The sequence below is a fragment of the Bidens hawaiensis genome, unplaced genomic scaffold (assembly GCF_021521415.1).
Source record: "Bidens hawaiensis isolate Kalapana, Puna unplaced genomic scaffold, B.hawaiensis_p1.1 tig00026897_1, whole genome shotgun sequence".
Taxonomy (NCBI): Eukaryota; Viridiplantae; Streptophyta; class Magnoliopsida; order Asterales; family Asteraceae; genus Bidens; species Bidens hawaiensis.
In genome coordinates, this window is record NW_027494341.1 from 242,240 (window position 1) to 263,161 (window position 20,922).

Below are 20,922 nucleotides of genomic sequence, written 5' to 3' on the forward strand. Positions count from 1 at the left end.
ATTCAACCCTCACCATGACAAAACCCTAAGCGATGAAGACGAAGACCCAAAAAAACCGAAGACATGGTTTTCTCTTCGGCGACTCGCCGGCCGGCCAAAAACCCAACAAAACCCGTCATATACCAACAAACCATAACAATAACAATAACCCACCACAAACAACCCATAAAGACTCCAGAACGTTATGTAAAGACGATGACGAAGACGAAGATCCAAAGGATTTCGGCGCCGCGGTGGTCGGAAAAACGAGATGGCCGGAATCCATGGCGGCGGTGGCTACCGTGGCGGTGGCGTGGTGCCGGAGGTTAGGGGTTTTGATCGGAATGATTTATGGGTGTGGTGGTTGAATTATTGAAGCGATTGGTAGTGGGATTTGAGAGATTTGAGGGTTTGAGTGATGAAATCTAGGGTTTGAGGATCTAGTATGTTTGAGGTTGATGATGATGAAGATGAGCTGATGATGAAGATGATTGATGACGATGATGATGATCTGCTGTTAATATGATGAGATGTTACTGTTGTTGTTGTTATTATTATTATTATTATTATTATTATTGTTATATGGATTGTTGTTGATGAGATGCTCCTGGTGTTGTCACCCTAGGATGATGGATGATGATTATTAATATTATTATTATTATTATTATTACTACTATTATTATTATATTTATTATTTATCAGAAAAAGATTACTAAAATACCTTTAATATGTTGGTATTATTACTATAATACCAACAGTCAACTGACGGTGAACTGACGGTGGGAGTAAAAAAAAACCCGCCCGAGAAATCCAGTGGTCCATTATGCGCAAATTCTTTTTCAGTGACTATTCCATCCAGCGACGATATAAACCAGGGAGGCAAATTGCAGATTTCTCAAAAAATTATAAGGGGTGAACAGTAGCTTTTCAAATATATAGAAAAACACTGTGTTTTATAAAATATAAAAACTCTTTCACTCAAAACACCATAAATCACCTTCTGAATTATAAAAACATCTCTCACATAAAATAGGGGATTGAATGAGAATGCTCTTACATTATCAAAATCTGCTATGTCCCCTTGGGGATGGATGATGGAGGAGTTATAGCACACTGTCTTGGTCGTGAGGAAACTTGGCCCATTATTACTAGCTACAAGAATCATACCCTATAGCAACGGACCCTGTAGTGGCGCCCCCCAAGTCGTCGACATGGCTCGCTTTAGTAAAGACATGTCGTTGATATAGGGTTTGGTCAAACTTCGGAGGGATATGCGAAAATATATATAATCGCTAACTTGAAACCCTAATTTGACATCATGTTTCGATATAGATGGAATTTATTAATTTGTTTTTCTTTGTTCTAAATAAAAGGAGAGGAAAAACTTGTGACACCTTGTTGCAACGATGAGTCGTGGAGAGATGTTATATGTACTTTTTTATATTTATTTAATTTCGTAAGTGAAAAAAAAACGATGTTTTGAGAGACCCTATCACGCCGACTTGTCGTTGAGATTGCTTTATGCGAAAGTTTGGTCTTGTGATCAAGCTAGTTGATTAAGAATCATTTATCTTGCTGTGTAATAAAATGAAAATAGAAAAGTAATCCTTCTTTTTAAGGCTTCATTAAATACTAGTATTTTATTTGAAGGAAAATCACCACTAGCTAGTCAAACACTAAATCCTAAAGAAAGTGTTGGGAAACTGAAGTGTGAATCTATTCACATAGTAATGATGCTCAATTGCTCATCAACATTTCTTTAACATCTACAATGTACCATGTGGAAATCATGAAAGTTCAATCATATATAGAATGCATGATGTTGACATGTTGATGCAGAATTATCTCTTAATTAGAGTTATTATTTTTAATATCTTTTATTATTTTGTGTTTATCTAGTTTCCTAGTTTATCTTTTCATTGTTTAGTATAATTAGGGTTATGGTTGTTTTGTTTTAATTAGTTTTTGTTTAAGTTTATTATTAAAAGAACATTGTTCTTGGAACTTCGGTTCGTTTTATCGTCTTTGATTAATCATGAGTCTCTCGAGCCATTGATTGCTTCCGAAGTTGCATCAGTTGGTATCAAAGCTTTTGGTTCTCAAATGGCTCGACGTGGTGTTGAATACTTGCTTGATCGTAGAGTCGCCGACCGGGGAAACGATCGAAGTATTTTCTATTCACGTGCTAGTGGAGAAGATCGATGTCCTACTCGTAGAGTCGCCGACCGAGGCAGCGGTGGAGTTTGTTCCGACCCACGGGATCTTATGAAGATCCAACGACTCCGACAAAGAGTCCGCGATCTTGATGAGATCGAACGGCTCCGAAAACGAGTCCGCAATCTCGAATTACAACGGGAGATGCGCAAGACGGAAACCGAGCCGAGCACCGTCGTCTGGGACGAAGGTGGCGACGGAGAGCAGCAGCCGTTAAGCCGTCACCCACCCCGGTTCTATGAACCGATCTACGAAGATGAATCTGATCACGAGCGTTTGTTGGAAGACGAACCAAGATTCGATGAAGATGGGATTGATTTTAATGAAGATGAGTGTTTATTTGTGAATTCTTCCGATGGCGATTTTAGTTATGATTCGCCACCCATGTTTGATATCTACCGGGATGAGGAAGAACATACGGTAGCTATGAGTGGTGATATGGTTGCTACGTGTGGTCCAACCCTTTCCTTGGATGATCCAAAAATTTTGAAGGTAAGTTTGGAATATTTGAATTATACAGATCATATTATGGTATATTCTTCAAATTTGAAATTAGAAAATATGGAAAACTTTAGAGTTTCCGATATTGAAGATATGTGTGAAGATCCACTAATCTCGGAAAGTCAAGTGAAGTTGTCCAATAGAAAAATTGATGATGAGGCAGACTTGCCATCTCATTCTAATTGGAAAACTCGAAAGAAAGAGGCTATTAATATTGGCAAAGATAATACTGGAATTTTTGATAAAGATGACTTAATTGGCAATTGTGATCTTGAGTTGCTTGGTGGAAACACACGTGGACATCAAGTAATTGATGTTGGTAGTTTATTTAAATATGGTGATATAAATTGTGGCCAACAACTCAAGTCAGGTGGTGATAAAATTAGCGGGCACTGGAATAGTATTGGTAAAATCCCAAACGTAGATGGTTTAAACAAGAATGATGGCTCCCATGGATTAGCTAATGATGCTCCTGGGTTTAAGTCCAATGCGAGCAAAGCCTTGGGAGATCACAAGAAAAAAGTAAAAGGTATTGGTCTCGTCCCACTTATTTATCATGCACAAAATGTGCCACCCAAGACACAAGTTTCATTTGAAAATTTGGTGAATGGTTATGGTGTGAAGTATGGAGAAACCCGATTGTTATGTGTTTCGTCTCATATTGATAAATTGGATAGGTCAAGTGGCGGTGGAGATGTTCGTAAGACTGGGGGACGAATTTTCAAAGACGGGGAGAAGGAGGTGAAGAGACCCGGAAACCCAATAGACCCAGGTGGTACGAACTTAGATCCGGGTGAGACGACCCGTAAAGTTGAATGGTTTGAGTGGGTCATGGTGTCAATAAATAAGGAACGGGTTGATGTTCCATTTGATCCATGGGGCTTTAGTCCGAAGACAAAACTCGAGGACGAGTTTTTTTGAAGACGAGGAGTATGATGCGGAATTATCTCTTAATTAGAGTTATGATTTTTAATATCTTTTATTATTTTGTGTTTATCTAGTTTCCTAGTTTATCTTTTCATTGTTTAGTATAATTAGGGTTATGGTTGTTTTGTTTTAATTAGTTTTTGTTTAAGTTTATTATTAAAAGAATATTGTTCTTGGAACTTCGGTTCGTTTTATCGTCTTTGATTAATCATGAGTCTCTCGAGCCATTGATTGCTTCCGAAGTTGCATCACATGTAGCTCTTCAATTGACCAATTAGATAAAATCTTACCTAGCAGGGAGTATGGAACCATGACTTTTTTGTTTCTTCTGGAGTTGGAATAAAATTAAGTTTCTGCTTTCTCACTATAATTAAGTAACAAAACTTATTTTTCTAAAATAAACAGTAGGGTTCCTTTCCTAACTCAAAAAAGTTTATAAATTTTAAGAACTTCTAAAAACTTATTTTTTTATTTATTTTATATAATTAATATTATTTAAGAGTAATTTTATTATTTATTATATGGTAATTGTGATTACATATATCTAATCACAAATTTACATATATAAATAGAATTTTAAGACTCCTAACAACCAACCATTAACTTACTTTTCACACAAATATTTTTATATTTAATATTAAGCTTTAGACTGATTTATTTTTTAGACTGTTTTATGATTTAATAAATGTAATTTTGTAATAAATTAAATACGTGCAATTACAAGTATAAATATGTCTAATAAGCATGTTATATATACGTGTAGTGAACAACTCACATTCGTGTAATAGCCAATTTTGATATATATACAATCATAAATAGACATTGGACATTTGGGATGTCTAGGATTGCCGCCCATATGAAACCTAAATAAAAAGAATAAGAAAGACAGAAATAATAAAGTTTTGCTTGATCTTCACTGGAAACTTGAGTAAGGAGTAGATCTTTTTGGAGTATGTTTTCTAGAATCTGAAAGCGAGAACTCCTTTCTTTTTCTTGTTTTCTTTATTTGACTTACTTTAGCCAGATGAAAGGAAACTTTCACGTCCGATTTTGAGGGGGGGGGGGTCATATCCCAATTTTTATTTTGCTAGAGCCATAGATAAAAAACCCGCTTTTTTACGATTACGAGGTTTATTAGATAGACATTGGACACCAGCTCATGAATACTAGGAATAAAAAGATACATAGTATTTTTTATAGTGAGTTATTCGGGTGTCGGTGCCGCACCCATGTTATGACGACCCAAAACGGTTCCTAACAAACAAAATCAATAAAGGTTTCGGTATTACAGGAACCGGTCCTTGTATTTGTTTCTATGATTTTTGTAGTTGTGTTCAACTTTTCTTCTCGACAACCCAACATAAATTTAATTGAAAACAGAGTTGTGTTCACTTTTTCGTAATTTTCAAATATAACGTCACAAAGTGTATGCGTGTGTTTATCCATGCTTTGATTTTCAAAAACAACTCGCAACACTCATGCTCTAGCTAGTATGCTAATTTGAGTTTATTTTAGGTTTATTCGCTCTTTCAATGGTATCAAAAGGCGTTGGTTAATAACCACCCAATATTACATGTTCACATTATAGACGTGAAGTGGATGCTTTTTAAACCATCATTTCAATTTTCAAAAGACATTATCATTTTAATCTGTTTCAAATTTTACAATCAGCACCAACAATTATTTTTATATATATTTCTCTCACAGTGTTTCCCTCATGTTATTCACGTTCATGTGCTAATTAGTAATTACTATATATAAAGTGCTCCTTGTAGACCACAACAATAACAACCCTCACTACGCTTCTAGAAAATATGTTTGTGATTCATGACACACACACATATATAATTATATGTAAACTATATAGAAATGCATATATATCCTAAACATGTATACATTAAATATCAACAAAATTGTACAACCTACGCAAAAACATATAATCTTGGTTGAGGTATTTGTGGACTCGCTAGTGCAAGGTGCGGTAATTTAGTCCTAGTTAAGTGGGTCAAGTGCTTGTTTGATCTAGTTCAAGCTTTTCATGGACTTACCGGTGCAAATGTTGTGTTATGCCATTTGATTGTGCCGTAACATGCGTGGATAAATGGATGCAGATACTCATCTTCCATAGAAACCAACAACATACATGTGACACATTCGGATCGCTTCTTACATTTTTTAGACACAACCAACTTTAAACTGGAACATCCCTAAGAGTTTGTCATTTTCCCAAATTACTAGATACATCTTTTCATGGTTAACAAACAGTTGCAAAAAAAAGAAAAAAGTGAAAATAATACCCCTAAGTACTATGTCTCATAAAATAACTATGGCTTCGGGTCTAAAACATAAGAATATTAAACATTTAAACCCGACCCAAAGCAATAGCCTATCAATCCAACTATTATTCAAACTACAAATACAATTATACAATCTTACTACCGAACAACATATCCAAACTAAAATATTGATGAGAAGTAACCGCCCAATTAAGGAACATGCCATCTTTGTAGCCCACATGCATCCGGCCCAACAATAAACAGAATTAGTCTACCAAAGTAACCCAAGCCCAATCACTACATCGACCAAATTCCAATTTAACATAATGTTTGTAGGACATTAGAAATGGTTGACTCCAACAGAGTCAAAACTGGTCAAAGGGTCAATATTGACAAGGAAGTCAAAATTTACCTTCCCAAATTATTTAAGAAGTCAACTTTGACTAAAAACCAAATTGACCATGAACACGTCTCCCAAATTACCACTAACAAATCTGTATTATCACTAAACTGCCCCCCCCCCCCCCCCGACTTGTCAATGCTGACCCTTTGACCAATATGAGAAACACAAGCAAGAGCGAACATAGAAGAATCTAACAAACTAGGTTAGAATAAATAACTAGGCATAAATAATAATCCATAGATGATAGCCTAAAAGAAATGAAAAGCCTTTCATGAGATCTAGCTTCTGTCCAACATCCATCCAGACACGATTTTCTAATCACGTCGGGTTCGGGTTAAGCTATACGAACATGCCAATCCGCAAACTTGAACATCATACTAATCACTTTCTCTAATTCAAATGTGAAAAAACACTTTGATAAACAGTTCTTTATTAAACAAGAACATTACACACAGTCATAAAACTAAAAGTGCAAGTCCACTCGTCTTATTTTCGCTCACGGAAACATGCTAAGCTTCTACTAGATGCTTGTGGCGGTTGAGAAAGTCGAGGATGAGTTCATTCACCTTGTCAGGGAATTGCTCGGGGAGAAAATGAGAACCGTGAGGGACATATATAGTCTCTTGGTTGGGCACATACTTCTTCAACTCACCACTCCTTATGTAATCACCCATTCCTGGAATCTTTAACACATAGTCTTCCTCGCCCATGATCATCGTTGTTGGAACTTCGACTTTAGGATCTTGGACCTCGGAGCCAACCATATGCATTGTCCTACAAATATTATTTCAAGTATAAAACTCCCTGAACGTCGAAGTCTATGTATTTTCTAACAATCTAAATCAAATTATATACCTGTAGGGAACTTGGAGTGCGGTACGAAATCCGGACTTCTCATACAAAGCCGCGTAGACTTCAAGATCCTCCTCAGTGAACCAAGAGGGTAAAGGAGTAGATGGCTTAACCAAATCCATTATTTCTTGGTTTTTATCAGCTATTTGCAATTCACTTTGAGAAAACAAAATGTAGATGTTTCTCACCACTGTTTTAACATCAAAGCGACCAAAATCAGCTTCAGCCCTTCCGGGTTCCTATTAAAAGTTTCAAACAATATAAATTCAAGATTACTTTTTAATTTTAACAACAAAGGGAAGCTAATTAATCAAATCATGTATCATAATTAATGTAGATATAATTACAACAATAAACCCAAACTAGTAATATTCAACTTGAATCACCTATGTTAAAACTTAAAACATTAAAGCGACCAAAATCAGCTTCAACTAGGAGTACTCATCAAATCAAATTTGGCTTATTAAAAATTAAAAATTTGAAAAGCATATTCTCTATTTTAATAAATCCAAACCAAAGTATTCTATCAGAATCACATAATTATACGTTACGCAAACCTGAAATCTTCGAGGGTAGAAGCCCTCAGGTAAGACAAACGCGGTAGTGAATGCGCCCGGAGGCATAAACGGCAACCCAAGTGTTATAATCCCAGCTACTTTCTCCGGGTATTTAAGAGCGAACGGGTACGCAACAATGGCACCAAAATCTTTCCCAATCACAAATACCTGAAACAGGATGACTTAGTTTTGCTATCCAAAAAGACTAGTGGCGCAGCGCACTTTCATTAAGGTATTGACGTAAACACTACTTTTTAATAAAATATAAAAGTTATCGTTATATTAAGTTAGTAATTTAGTATAACCATACCTTAGAAATATTTAGAGCATCAAGGATAGAGGCAGTATCAATAATAAGATCATTGAAAGTGGCCTTTTCAGGTTCGGCAGGTGGTTCGGACAACCCGTACCCTCTGAAGTCCGGTGCAAGTGCTCTATAACCAGCCTTTGCGACCGCAATCATCTGGTGGCGCCAAGTGTACCATATCTCCGGGAACCCGTGAAGAAAAATCACAGCTGGTGATGACTCTGAACCGATCTCGGCTACATGAAGCTTTAGCCCGTTGACTTGGATGAACTTGTGTGTGATTTGATCCATGGTGATGGATGGTATGTGTTTGTGTTTGTGAAGTGGTGCATGTGTTTTAAAGGCATGTATTAAGTGTTTATATAGAAAACATTGGTGTAATTTTATTCTGGTCGGTAATATTAAAGACAAAAACGAATTTATTCATTAATTAGCGTTGTAAATTTTAAGGTGTTTAAAGTAGAGTCAATATGCATAGTAATAAAAAATAGAGTAAAGTGTCATTCTCGTCTTTGTGATTTAACAAATAATACGAATTTAGTTTAAAAAGTTTAATTTTTTGCATATGTATCATCCACATTTCTCAATTCTTGTCAATTACACCCAAATCACTAACTCAGTTAAATTGAATTGTCAGGTCAGGGGTAGACATGTCTTTTCACTATTTCTTATTATAATACTTATTTCAGTGAACTACGGTTTTTATCCCTCTGGTTTATCCAAATCTTCAATTTTAGTCCAGTAGTTTCAAATTTGCATTTTTCTTCCCTATTGTCATTTCACTTGCAATTATAGTCATTTCACTTGCAATTAAACCCGAATCTCCTAATCTCGTTAAGTCTGGTCGTTAAAACCGCCAGTGTGACATTCACGCGAGGGGCAGTTTTGTTTCTTATTTTTTTCTTTTTTCTCCAAATACACCCCCTTGCGAATTAGAACTGGGATTTTTTTGAGGAGAAAAACAAAAAAACTGGTCGTTACATGAGAGATACGCAGATGAATTAACGACCAGACTTAACGAGATTAATAAATTCAGGTTTAATTGCAAGTGAAATGAAACTATAAGAACAAAAATTGCAAACTTGAAAATATTGAACTAAAATCGTAAATTTAGACAAATTAAAAGGACGAAAATCACACTTTACTCTAAAAAATATATTGAAGTATTAGTTGGAGATTACTTAATTAATCAATAAGTTATTTTTATTTAATGTTGTGTGTTTTAGTTTAATGCTATACGAGAATCTAATTGGTCATAATGATATTATATTTTTCATATTTTTTTTAACAACTAACAATTTAGACACTGACAAAATTTATTTATTCAGGACTTGAACCCATAATACCTCCATCTAGAACAAACCCTTAAAAAACTTTCATTACCATTCAAAATATGTTCCCGAGTTTCATTAAATGAGGAAAATGAAGGAAAAGGAGGGATGAAAGAAATATGTTGTGTTCCTGAGTTAACCCATAATACCTCCATCTAGAACAAACCCTTAAAAAACTTTCATTACCATTCAAAATATGTTCCCGAGTTTCATTAAATGAGGAAAATGAAGGAAAAGGAGGGATGAAAGAAATATGTTGTGTTCCTGAGTTTCATTTAAGAAAGGAAAAGGAAGAAAAATTTAAAAGAGGTGTTCCCGAGTTTCATTTAAAGAAAGAAAAGGAGAGGAGGGAAGAGAAAATGATGAGTAAAATAAGAAAATTTGTATCTTTTCAAATTGGAAATATTATGGAGGAAAATAAGTTGAAGAGAAAGAGGAGATACCAAAAGAAAAGATAAGAAGAGAAAATTTTCTTTTCCTTGCCTTTCTTCTCTTAAATGAACTCGGGAACACAGCTAAGTAAACGCGAGAGAGAGAGAGAGAGAGAGAGAGAGAGATTTATACAAGTTTTTGGTTTTAGAAAACTTAACTGTTAAGTGTGTTCATTTTAAATACATTCTATAAATATTTAGAACTACATTGTGAAAATTTTGTAATTTTTATTTTAATTGCTAAAAATAATAATTTTATTAAAGTTTACAAACCAAACTGTAAGGTAATTTTATTAAAGTTCAATAACAAAAATCTAAAGTTGATTAAAGTTTAAGGTTGTTTTCCAAAATGGGTTAATAAGACATAAATGTTGTTGTGTGGTTTTGTTTCTCTTTGCCATTTTCTTTCGACTAGTAAATGGTCTTTATCAATTCCTTTTAAACAAAGAGAAATATTTCACCAATATAGCCACATGCGTTTATGTGACATGTATCCTTAATTGTATAAACGTGCAGCGATAAGGATGACCGAAAATGACAAGTTAGAGGGAAAATAGTTGAAGTTAATGACCATGAAACACTAAAACAAAATATGATTATCTAACCAAAGTTTTATAACTTTTTTGCAATGTTTTATAAACTTGTAAAACCTTATGTTACAAACATTATATATGTACACTCCAAAGTCATAATAAGCTTACTGGATGAAGAGGTACAGTATGTAAATGGGTATGGATCAAAACAGGTCGATTAAAAAATTTCAAACCAACCAGAAACAAAGAATGAAAACCGTTATGGCATCTTCCATGTTACAATTGTAGTTTACACAGTTATATATCATATTAATATGTTTTAATGACTTGCACCAACCAGAAATATTATGTTTTATATAAAATTACAAAATTAGAGCTCAAATTGTAAAAATTGAGCTGAAAACAACAGAATATGAAATAGGTCAAGCATTGTTCAACTGTCAATATTTAAACCAATAGAACCTTTTCATTGAGCCTAATTAAAATACCAAATAGGATTTTAATAGCCAAAACCTAATTACCCATACGGCCATACCTGAAAACTTGTGGATCAAAATTACGCATTAAAAAATAGATCAACAAACCGATTTAGGTAACCGAACATGTGTCGGGTGTGACCACATCATACTGCAAAAGCATTTTTAGTTGTAAGAAACTAGGATTAATATTTAACTGACTAGTAAATGGTCTTTATTAACATTTTTTATACAGGGCCGGCCCAACAGTTAAGTTGGGCCAAGCTAGGGCTTTAGGCCCCATAAAAAAATGAGGCCCCCATTTGTTAAAAAAAAAATCTCAAATATACATACTAATAAAAGAGAGTTCATTTATAAACCAATTATGCATGCTGTCTCCTTTGTTAGCACACTTGCTTTTAGTGTTTATGGTAACTTTAGTTTTTCAACCAAGATCGATTTTCAATCTTACTTTTTTTTTAATTGTTTTTCATTTTCTTTCCCACATATTCAATTCTCTTATGAGGCCTTTTTTTTGCCAATTGTTTCTCAACATACATAATGCATTCCATTTTAACTTGTATATATGTTGAGTTTGTATTATAAATTAATCACTTTTATTAACAAAAAACTCATAATTTTTTTAATTTTACGTACGGAATATGACAATCACATGATAAATAGAAAAATATATATTCCTTATAAATTTATAATTTTATATATGAAACACGAAAAAATACATATATAATTAAATTTTATACTCTCACCTTTCTAACTCTCGGTAAGTAAATTGTTTTTAAGACCAATTTACGATCAACTGTAATAAATCAATAGCTTCTCTAGTTTATCTTACAAATTTACAATTGTTTATCGGTGTTTAGTGTTCACTCAAAATAGCACATTAGGCTGAGTTGTTACTAAAACACATGATTCTGTATCTTTTTTTTTCTTTTTTTCCTTTCTTTCTTTTTGTTTTTTATAACTATTACGAGATATAATTTTATGAACATGATCGTTGTTGATACATAACAGGAAGCTGCTTTAGTAATGCAATACTACAATGAAAGTTAAAAGGAGGGCCTCATTCACCTTGTCCGGGAATTGCTCCGGAAGAAAATGAGAACCTTGAGGGACATATATTGTCTCTTGGTTGGGCACATACTTCTTCACTTCTCCACTGTTTATGTATTCACCCATTCCCATCTTTATCACATAATCTTCCTCACCCATGATCACCGTTGTTGGAACTTCGACTTTTTGATCTTGTACTTCGGATCCAACCGTGTTCAGTGTCCTGCATCGATTATGTTCAATTCAAAAATACTGCCCCAAAGTATAGATCTAACAAGGTTAGCCCAAAGTCAAAGTACATACCTATAGGGAACTTGGAGTGGAGTTTGAAATCCCGAATTCGCATACAAAGACGCATAGACTTCAAGATCTTCGTCGGTGAACCAAGAGGGTAAAGGAGTTGATGGTGTAACCAAATCCATTATCTCTTGGTTTTCATCGGCTACCGGCATTTCACTTTGAGAAAACAAGATGTAGATGTTTCTCACCACGGTTTTAATATCACAGCGGCCAAAATCAGCTTCGGCTCTTCCAGGTTCCTGATGAAAGTTTCACATAATATGTAGGAAATGTTTTAAACAGGAAACTAGATCAAATTAGAATAACTATAACTATGATATATTCAATCTAACGCTACCGACCTGAAATCGTCGAATGTAGATGCCCTCTGGGAGGACAAATTTAGTTGTGAAGGCGCCTGGAGGCATAAACGGCACGCCTAGAGTTATAATCCCAGCGACTTTGTCCGGGTACTGAAGGGCGAATGGGTACGCCACAACTGCTCCAACATCTTTGCTAATCACAAATACCTACGAATCGAATGTTCAAGCACTTAACTCAAATATGATAATACAACATTAGAATCAACAACTTTGTGTACCTTAGAAATGGCAAGAGAATCAAGGATAGAGGCGGTATCGTTGATAAGATCAGCGAAGGTGGCCTTTTCGGGTTCGGCTGGTGGTTCAGACAGTCCGTATCCTCTGAAATCGGGTGCAATCGCTCTATAACCAGCCTTTGCGACTGCGATCATCTGGTGGCGCCAAGTGTACCATATCTCCGGGAACCCGTGAAGGAAAATCACAGCTGGAGATGACTCTGAACCGATCTCAGCTACATGAAATTTTAACCCGTTGACTTTGATGAATCTGTGTGAAATTTGATCCATCTCTAGAGTATGCATATTGCATTAAGTCTTTGAAACTGATGCGTGTCTTAATATATAGAAATTAACGGTCTATGAGATTCACCAACTATTTGTTTTAAATTATATTTGATGTTTTTTATTCGATGCACCGCCAAGAGTAGAAAGAAAAAGACAATTTAATTAGCTGCCTAAACATAATACGGTCAGAAAACAAATTAATAATTAAGTTTCTTAAAACTTTGAAAGCCTTACAAAATATATGTAAATAACTAGTTTTTATCCCCCGTTGTTTTATATTGTTTGTTCTAATATTTATTTATTTTTTTAATTTATATATTTTTATTGTATGAAAGTTAATAATATACTTATAGTTTGATGATAAATTGTTTCACAAACAAATGAGATGTTATAACCAGGTTTAAAAGCTATATGGTTTTGATGACACCCAAGACCCGTTTTTTTTACTATGAAATTGGTTTTTTATTTATAAATAATATTTGTGAAAGTTAATAATATACTTATGGTTTGATGAGACCCAAGACCCGTTTATTTTTTTTACTATCAAATTGGTTTTTTAATTTAAATAATATATATCTTTTTTAAAATAAATAAGATATTATTTTTTATTATATCCTATTTTATAGGATTTTTACATAAATAATTTGGTGAGAATAATTTTTAATTTAATGAGATGTTATAACCCGTTTAAGGAATATCTGGGTTTGGTAAAACCCATACCCATAAATTCGGGTCAAATGCATGAGAAACCTCCATTTAAAAATCAAGCAAATCTGGTGACTCCAAAAAAAGGGGGAACGATCACATCGCGACACGTATGATTTTTATGTCTTCGTTTATATATATTATAGACTTAGTTTCTAGTAGATTTGAGAACTGGGTGATATATATTAGTGGCCTCGTGTTGCCATGGTGGCACGGATGTAAATGCGTATGAGGGTATGACGGTTCTGCTTTTATTATCGAAATGTAGGTAAGGAAAGCATGTTACGACGGTATATTCAATAATAACGGAAAATTTATTTCATTGTAAAAGATAAACGAAAATAAATTTAAAAAACTAAAAAGAAGTCGTATATCCAAAATGAACTTCATAATCAAATGCGTATAAAATTAGTTGTAAATATTGAAATAAAAAAAATAATAAGAACAAAAAAACAAAAGAAACCACGTGGTGTGCATGTGAGTGACAAGCAAAAAAGTAAATAAAGAATGAGCAAGTGGTAGCAGAGGATTGAAGTATTGAACTGAAGAGGTAGGTCCCAGCAGAGACCAGTTGGTCCCGCAAGACTCACCTTGAACAGGGACGTCTGCGCAAAGGCCATCTGCTCCCGCAGGACCCGCCATGCTCATAGGATCTTACGCGCAGTACACAAGCTGAACACGCAGGGAAAGCCTCCCAATGGTGAAGTACCCCGCCTGTTCCCGCAGTTGCGGATACAAGCCATCAGGAAAGGCTACCCGCAGACAGCAGGGCTACACGCACAAGACACTAGCTACTTCAGTAGTCACATGAAGGAATGAGCAAGGCGGGAACAATCCCGCCTAAATGAGCCAGTCTGATTCTGAAAGATCTTTTGTACCATACCTACCAAGGTATGGATAGGACAGACGATCTGACCAGAACAGCCCATGAGCCAATCACAGGGTGACAGCTCATCGACAACAGGGCGAGGAGGAGCACCCTCTAGTACTGTTTGTCACTATTAGCCGCTGCCTACTCACCAACCCTTACTGAGGAGCATGCGCGGCCTACAGTTGGTGGAATAGTGTCACTGTTGGCCGTAACCTATTCACCAACCAGCATGGCCTGCGTACAATCCACAGTAAGTAGGACGTGCATAATCTACAGTTGGTGGAATAGTGCAGCCGACTTTGTTACTGTTGGCCGTAACCTACCCACCAACCAGTATGGCCTGTGCATAGTCCACTGTTGGTTGAACAGGAATACTATTCAGCCGGCTGTGCCTTCTAGGAAACCTACCTTCGGCTATAAATACTCCAATATCTTGGAATGGTAAGATCATCTGCTATCCAGTTATCTAGTAATCTCTTAATATACACTTATATTCAGAGCAACCTAGTCTGATTCTCACGCCGGAGGGTGGTCACAAGGAGGAACCCCCCCCTTCTCAGTGACGAGCTTACGGTGTTTGTTTTGCAGGTCTCCTGAAGAACAGCCTTCTCAGCTAGACCTCATCCGTGGGAAACATTACTTAACCCCCAGATTATCTATAATCTGTACAGGGTCACTTAGTGTTTCTTCATTGGCGCCATCCGTGTATAAAAGCTAGAACTACTTTAGTTTTTTCACAATTTCTGAAGAAATGGTTAACGTTACTCCGGTTCAAAGGCCAGTAACCGACCAAGAAACCCCGGTAACAACCCCAGCAACTGGGGGGAACACCGGCGGTTATACAATCCTTACGAACACTACCCCGACTACCCAAGCCGGGGCAAGTGGAGTAAATATTCCATTGGGGTTCTCCGATACCCAACTGGAAAAACGAACGAAGGTTCCTCGCCAAACACTAGATCAAGTGAAGGCATGGGCCGAAGCACGGCAAAGAGAATTCCAGGCCGAATTGGACGAACGCTTGCGTTCAGTTCAACAGGCTGACGAATTCGCCAGTACTCGCCAACACCTCAATATGAGCAGTGACTGCGAGTACTCAGACGAGTTGGAATCCGACACCGACGCGAACCCTCGCCATAAGGCGAAAGGGAAGCGTAAGGAAACGGACGTCCAACCAAAAAGGAATTTTGGGGAAGCCTTTAAACCAATCGTGGAGAGAAACCCGCGTGACTTTTCCAAAACCTTTAGACCAACTGCCACAAATGCAGGGAAGTCAAAGTTCGCAAGGGACATTGCGGAAGCAATCGCCCCGAGAAGTGCCAAACAAATGTCCAACATTGGCACTTACGATGGTCTATCCGACCCAGACGACCATTTGAACAGGTTCATTGCGGGGGCTACCATCAGCAACTGGACGGAACCCACGTGGTGCTACATGTTCCAGATGACTCTGGTCGGAGCGGCCAGGGCATGGTTCGATCGTTTACCGATCCACCACATATATGACTGGGCGGACTTTCAGAACAAGTTCAGCCAGCATTTCAGCCAACAGAGGAAATACACTGAAGAGCAGTGGACGATCCTTAACTGCGTGAGAGAGGAGGATGAATCTCTACTAGACTTCATCACTCGCTTCAACTCCAAAAAGCTTAGTCTCGGCAACATAAGTGAAGATCTGGTTCGCGCCGCCTTCATCCAAGGCGCCGAATACCCAGAACTTATCCGCACATTGACGGGTAAGGATGGCATGCCATCAACTTGGGATGCCATCATGACGGCGGCAAAGCGCTTTGCCGAGACGGAAAAGCAACTGGGAAGAGATCTTCCCCAGAGTACACACCTCTACACGCAGAGGACCAGAGAGAACAATGTCCGGATCGCCCGGCAGAACAAAAAGAGGAGGCTAGGTATTTGGCAGTCAAGGGTAAACTTTGACACCTCATCCAGCTCTCGCCCTCTTGTTGGCGGAAGGGACAACACACACCCTTCAAACCGAAAACACCGGTGGACGCCACTCACGAAGAGCGTCACGGAGATATTTGCCACGGAAAAATTGCCATGGCCTAAAGCCCCATTGATCCGGCAGAAACCTAATGCGGATCAAAGCAAATCCTGTGATTTCCACGGGACAAAGGGTCATGGTACTGAAGAGTGCACATCCTTGAAGGATATTATTGAGACATTTGTCAAGGACGGAAGGCTTGCACATCTTGTGGCATCGATCAGGAAGGGAGGAAGGAATGACAACCGGTACAGAGGTAACGGACGAAAGCCAGTCGATATCAGCATCAACATGGTTCATGGCAAGGTCAGAGGAAGGAAAAGACGGGTGGCAGAACCATGCGCGTGGAAAGAAGCTGAGGTGCGCTTCCCGCGAGTGCCAGGAGGCCCCAGCAAAGAAGGCCCCATCGTCATCAGAAGCCAGCTGGGGCACTACATCACTTCACGCACTCTTGCTGACAACGGCGCTTCGTCGACAGTGATGTACAGACAGTTCTTTGATAAGCTGGATGATGAAGACAAAGAACGCTTGGAAACGGTCTACGCTTCAATGGAAGGGTTTGACGGAAGTACAGAAACACCCCTGGGTATCCTATCTTTCCCCGTTACTCTTACTGATGGGAGTCATTCACGCACAGAAGACGTGGATTTTGTCGTAATGAAAAAGCCACATCATACGTACGACATCCTATTCGGAAGAGACGGGATGGCAAGATTTAACGCCGTGGTATCTTCGGTCCATGGCATGATGGGATGGCCAACAACTGAGGGTGTAGCAATGATCTCTGGCATTCCCCAGGTATGCATTGCATCTGTTTCATCTAAACCCAAACCGAAAAAGGCTAAACCAACCGTCACTGAACCAGAAAAATGGGCCTTCAATGGCAAATACCCCGACCAGGCCGTTACCATTGGACCAACAATCGTTGATCCCACCCGCACCTTACTCAAACGCTTACTGCAGAAAAACGCTGACATCTTTGCGTGGGCACCAGCTGACATGACTGGTGTACCCCGAAGTAAGGCGGAGCATAAGCTCAAATGCGATCCGGCTGTTACGCCAATCGTACAAAAGCGCAGAGTAATGGGGCCTGAACAAACTAACGCGTGTAGAACCCAAGTCAAGGAACTCCTTGACGCAGGCATCGTACGCGTTAGTAGATATCAAACATGGGTTGCAAATCCCGTAATGGTACCGAAGAATGACAAACAATGGCGCATGTGCATAGATTTCAAAGATTTGAACAAAGCATGCCCCAAAGATTGTTATCCGTTACCAGAAATTGATCTCAAAGTGGATTCGTTGGCACCATTCCGCCTTAAATGCTTCTTGGATGCGTATAAGGGGTACCACCAAATCCACATGGCCATTGATGACCAGGACAAAACCGCATTTCGGACGCCCGATGGCACATTTTGTTATAAAATGATGCCATTCGGACTTAAGAATGCAGGGTCCACGTACCAACGACTAATGGACAAAGAGTTTCATGCCCAAATCGGGAGAAACTTGGAAGTCTATATGGATGATTTGGTCATCAAAAGCCTAGAGCCTGAGGCGATGTTGAAAGACATTGAAGAAACTTTCAACACGCTCCGAAAGATAAACATGAAGCTCAACCCGAGCAAGTGTTCATTTGGGATGGAAGAAGGGAAGTTCTTGGGAGTCATTGTTACTAAAGATGGCTTTAGAGCGAACCCTGAAAAGGTCGAAGCCATTGTTAAAATGGAATCACCTACCACCATCAAACAGGCTCAGACGCTGAATGGACGACTAGTCGCACTTAATCGCTTCTTGGCAAACCATGCAGATAAGTCGTTTCCTTTCGTGTCAACATTGAGAAACTGCTTGAAGAAAACGCACTTCCGCTGGACACCAGAAGCGGAAGCAGCTTTTCAGGAGATTCGGTCACGCTTGATCGAACTCCCAACACTTACAGCACCACAAGCGGGAGATGAGTTAATCCTATACCTTTCCGCAACAGATAGAGCAACCGGGGCAGTCCTGCTAGTAGAACGAAAGGGCATCCAGATGCCAATCTATTATGTTAGCCGTGTACTAACAGACGTAGAAACCCGGTACTCTACCCTCGAAAAATTAGTCTTAGCACTTATACATGCTTCACGCAGGTTAAGACGATATTTCCAGGGCCACCCAATCACCATTCTCACCAACTTCAAACTCTCAAACGTTCTAGGCAAACCCGAATTATCGGGACGTCCAGCCAAATGGGCAATTGAATTGGGAGAATATGCAATTAAGTACAAGCCAAGACCAGCCATAAAAGGCCAGGTCCTGGCCGATTTTATTGCAGAAGTCCCCGCTTCGCGGGTGAAAGAGTGCCAGGAGGAGGCTCAACCCTCCCCAGCACAGGACGCCAATGATGTCTGGCGACTCTATACTGATGGAGCAGCCAGTAACGAGGGTTCAGGCGCAGGGTTAAAATTAACCAACCCAGCGGGCCAAGAATATACTTACGCTATTTGGCTGGACTTTCCAAGTACGAATAACGAAGCCGAATATGAAGCATTCTTAGCTGGTTTGAGAATTGCGCGTAAGATGGGGGTGAAAAACTTGGAAGCCCATGTGGATTCCATGCTGGTGGCCAACCAAATAAATGGAACATACACGGCTGTGAACGACACCATGGCCCTATACCTTGCCCAGGCAAAAACCCTTATGCGTGATTTTAGTGATTGTAAAGTCATACATGTCAAGCGCAGCGAAAACAAATCTGCGGATGCGTTAAGCAAGCTTGCATCACTAGCCTTCACCCACCTGGGAAAGGACATCCGCATTGAACTCCTAGAAGCGCCATCAGTCCCGCACAAGGAAATTTGTGTCATCCAAACCAGTACAGAAACGTGGATGACACCAATAATAAATTACCTTGCAGCAGGAATACTACCAGAGTCAAAAACACAGGCAAGAAAACTACGCTGTAAAGCACTGAATTATCAACTCGTCAATAACATCCTTTACAGACGTAACTTTCTTGGCCCACTCTTGAGATGCGTGGACAACCAAGATGCCAACTACCTCCTAAGGGAAGTACACGAAGGCATCTGTGGGGTACACGCAGGTCCCCGCGCTGTTGTAGCCAAGCTAAACAACGCGGGATATTTTTGGCCAGGGATGCATACGGATGCACTGGCATACATCAGAAAATGCAGATCTTGCCAGCTTTACGCACCTAACACGCATCGCCCGAAAAACGAACTGGTTCCGGTCACTTCTTCGTGGCCATTTCAGAAGTGGGCCATCGATGTGACAGGCCCATTTCCTACAGCAGCAGGAAATGTTCAGTTCCTAGTGGTAGCCATCGACTACTTCACCAAGTGGATAGAAGCAAAACCTTTAGCCCAAACAACCGCAAAGCATATCAAAAAATTTATTTGGGAATTTATAATTTGTCGTTTTGGACTTCCACAGAATTTGGTGAGCGATAACGGCACCAACTTTGCTGACAAAAAGCTACAACAGTGGCTAAAAGAACTTCAAATCACCCACACCTTTACCTCAGTGGCACACCCGCAAGGAAATGGTGAGGTGGAAAGAGCAAATAAAAGCATCGTCGAAGGCATAAAGAAAAGACTCTTGAAACACAGATCCGGCTGGGTGGACGAGCTTCCGCACGTCCTTTGGGCAAACAGAACGTTGAAGAAGGCCAGTACGGGAGAAACCCCGTTCAGCCTCACTTATGGCACTGAAGCTATGGTCCCGGTCGAAATTGGTCTACCCTCACCAAGGGTCTTGAGTCAGCCAGAAGACAATGATGCGGAAAGACGGTTGGATCTTATGCTAACCGAGGAACGCAGAGACTTAGCCGCAGTGCGTGAAGAGAACTACAAACGACAAATGCAAAAGTACTACAACACGCGGGTAAAACTCTGCAACTTCAAATAAGGAGACTACATACTGCGTAACAACGAGGCTTCGAACCAAGAACGCCCAGGAAAGTTGGCCCCGATCTGGGAAGGGCCATACGTTATCAAACAGGTTCTGGGAAAGGGCGCATACCGGCTCGAAAGGCTCGATGGCACTCCCATCCCAAGAACATGGAATGGAGCTCAATTACGCAAATGTTATATGTAGATCAATTCCAAAACTTGTAAAGAAAAGGCCAAGAGCCACTTCTAATGGAAATGATTCTCCTTTCATAATGTGTTTACCTTTATCCTTATGAACTCCCCACTGGTGCCGGTATTAACCGCATAAATGAGGAGAAGTAAGTCATTGCGTGTGGAAGGCGACAAAACCCGCATAAACAACGTTAAAAATAAGGGAAACCTACACGCAGGTATGATGTAAGTAAAGTTTAGCCATCTTTGTAAGTGCAAGT

The 20,922-nt window shown here is 38.8% G+C and overlaps 2 protein-coding genes across 2 annotated transcripts; both read right to left on the bottom strand.

Moving 5' to 3' along the window:
- Positions 1 to 6,419: 6,419 nt before the first annotated feature.
- Positions 6,420 to 8,331, bottom strand: LOC143574327 (epoxide hydrolase 3-like). The gene is made up of 4 exons (XM_077058977.1): positions 8,020 to 8,331; positions 7,710 to 7,877; positions 7,156 to 7,391; positions 6,420 to 7,074 (listed from the first exon to the last, which is right to left on the bottom strand). Exons 1-4 carry the CDS (start codon positions 8,305 to 8,307, stop codon positions 6,810 to 6,812), a joined length of 957 nt encoding a protein of 318 aa, XP_076915092.1. The 5' UTR covers positions 8,308 to 8,331; the 3' UTR covers positions 6,420 to 6,809.
- A 3,476-nt stretch (positions 8,332 to 11,807) lies between these two features.
- Positions 11,808 to 13,015, bottom strand: LOC143574315 (epoxide hydrolase 2-like). Its single transcript, XM_077058968.1, has 4 exons — positions 12,718 to 13,015; positions 12,479 to 12,646; positions 12,141 to 12,376; positions 11,808 to 12,060 (listed from the first exon to the last, which is right to left on the bottom strand). The coding sequence occupies exons 1-4, from the start codon at positions 13,003 to 13,005 to the stop codon at positions 11,808 to 11,810; spliced, it is 945 nt and encodes a 314-aa protein (XP_076915083.1). The 5' UTR covers positions 13,006 to 13,015.
- Positions 13,016 to 20,922: the final 7,907 nt, after the last annotated feature.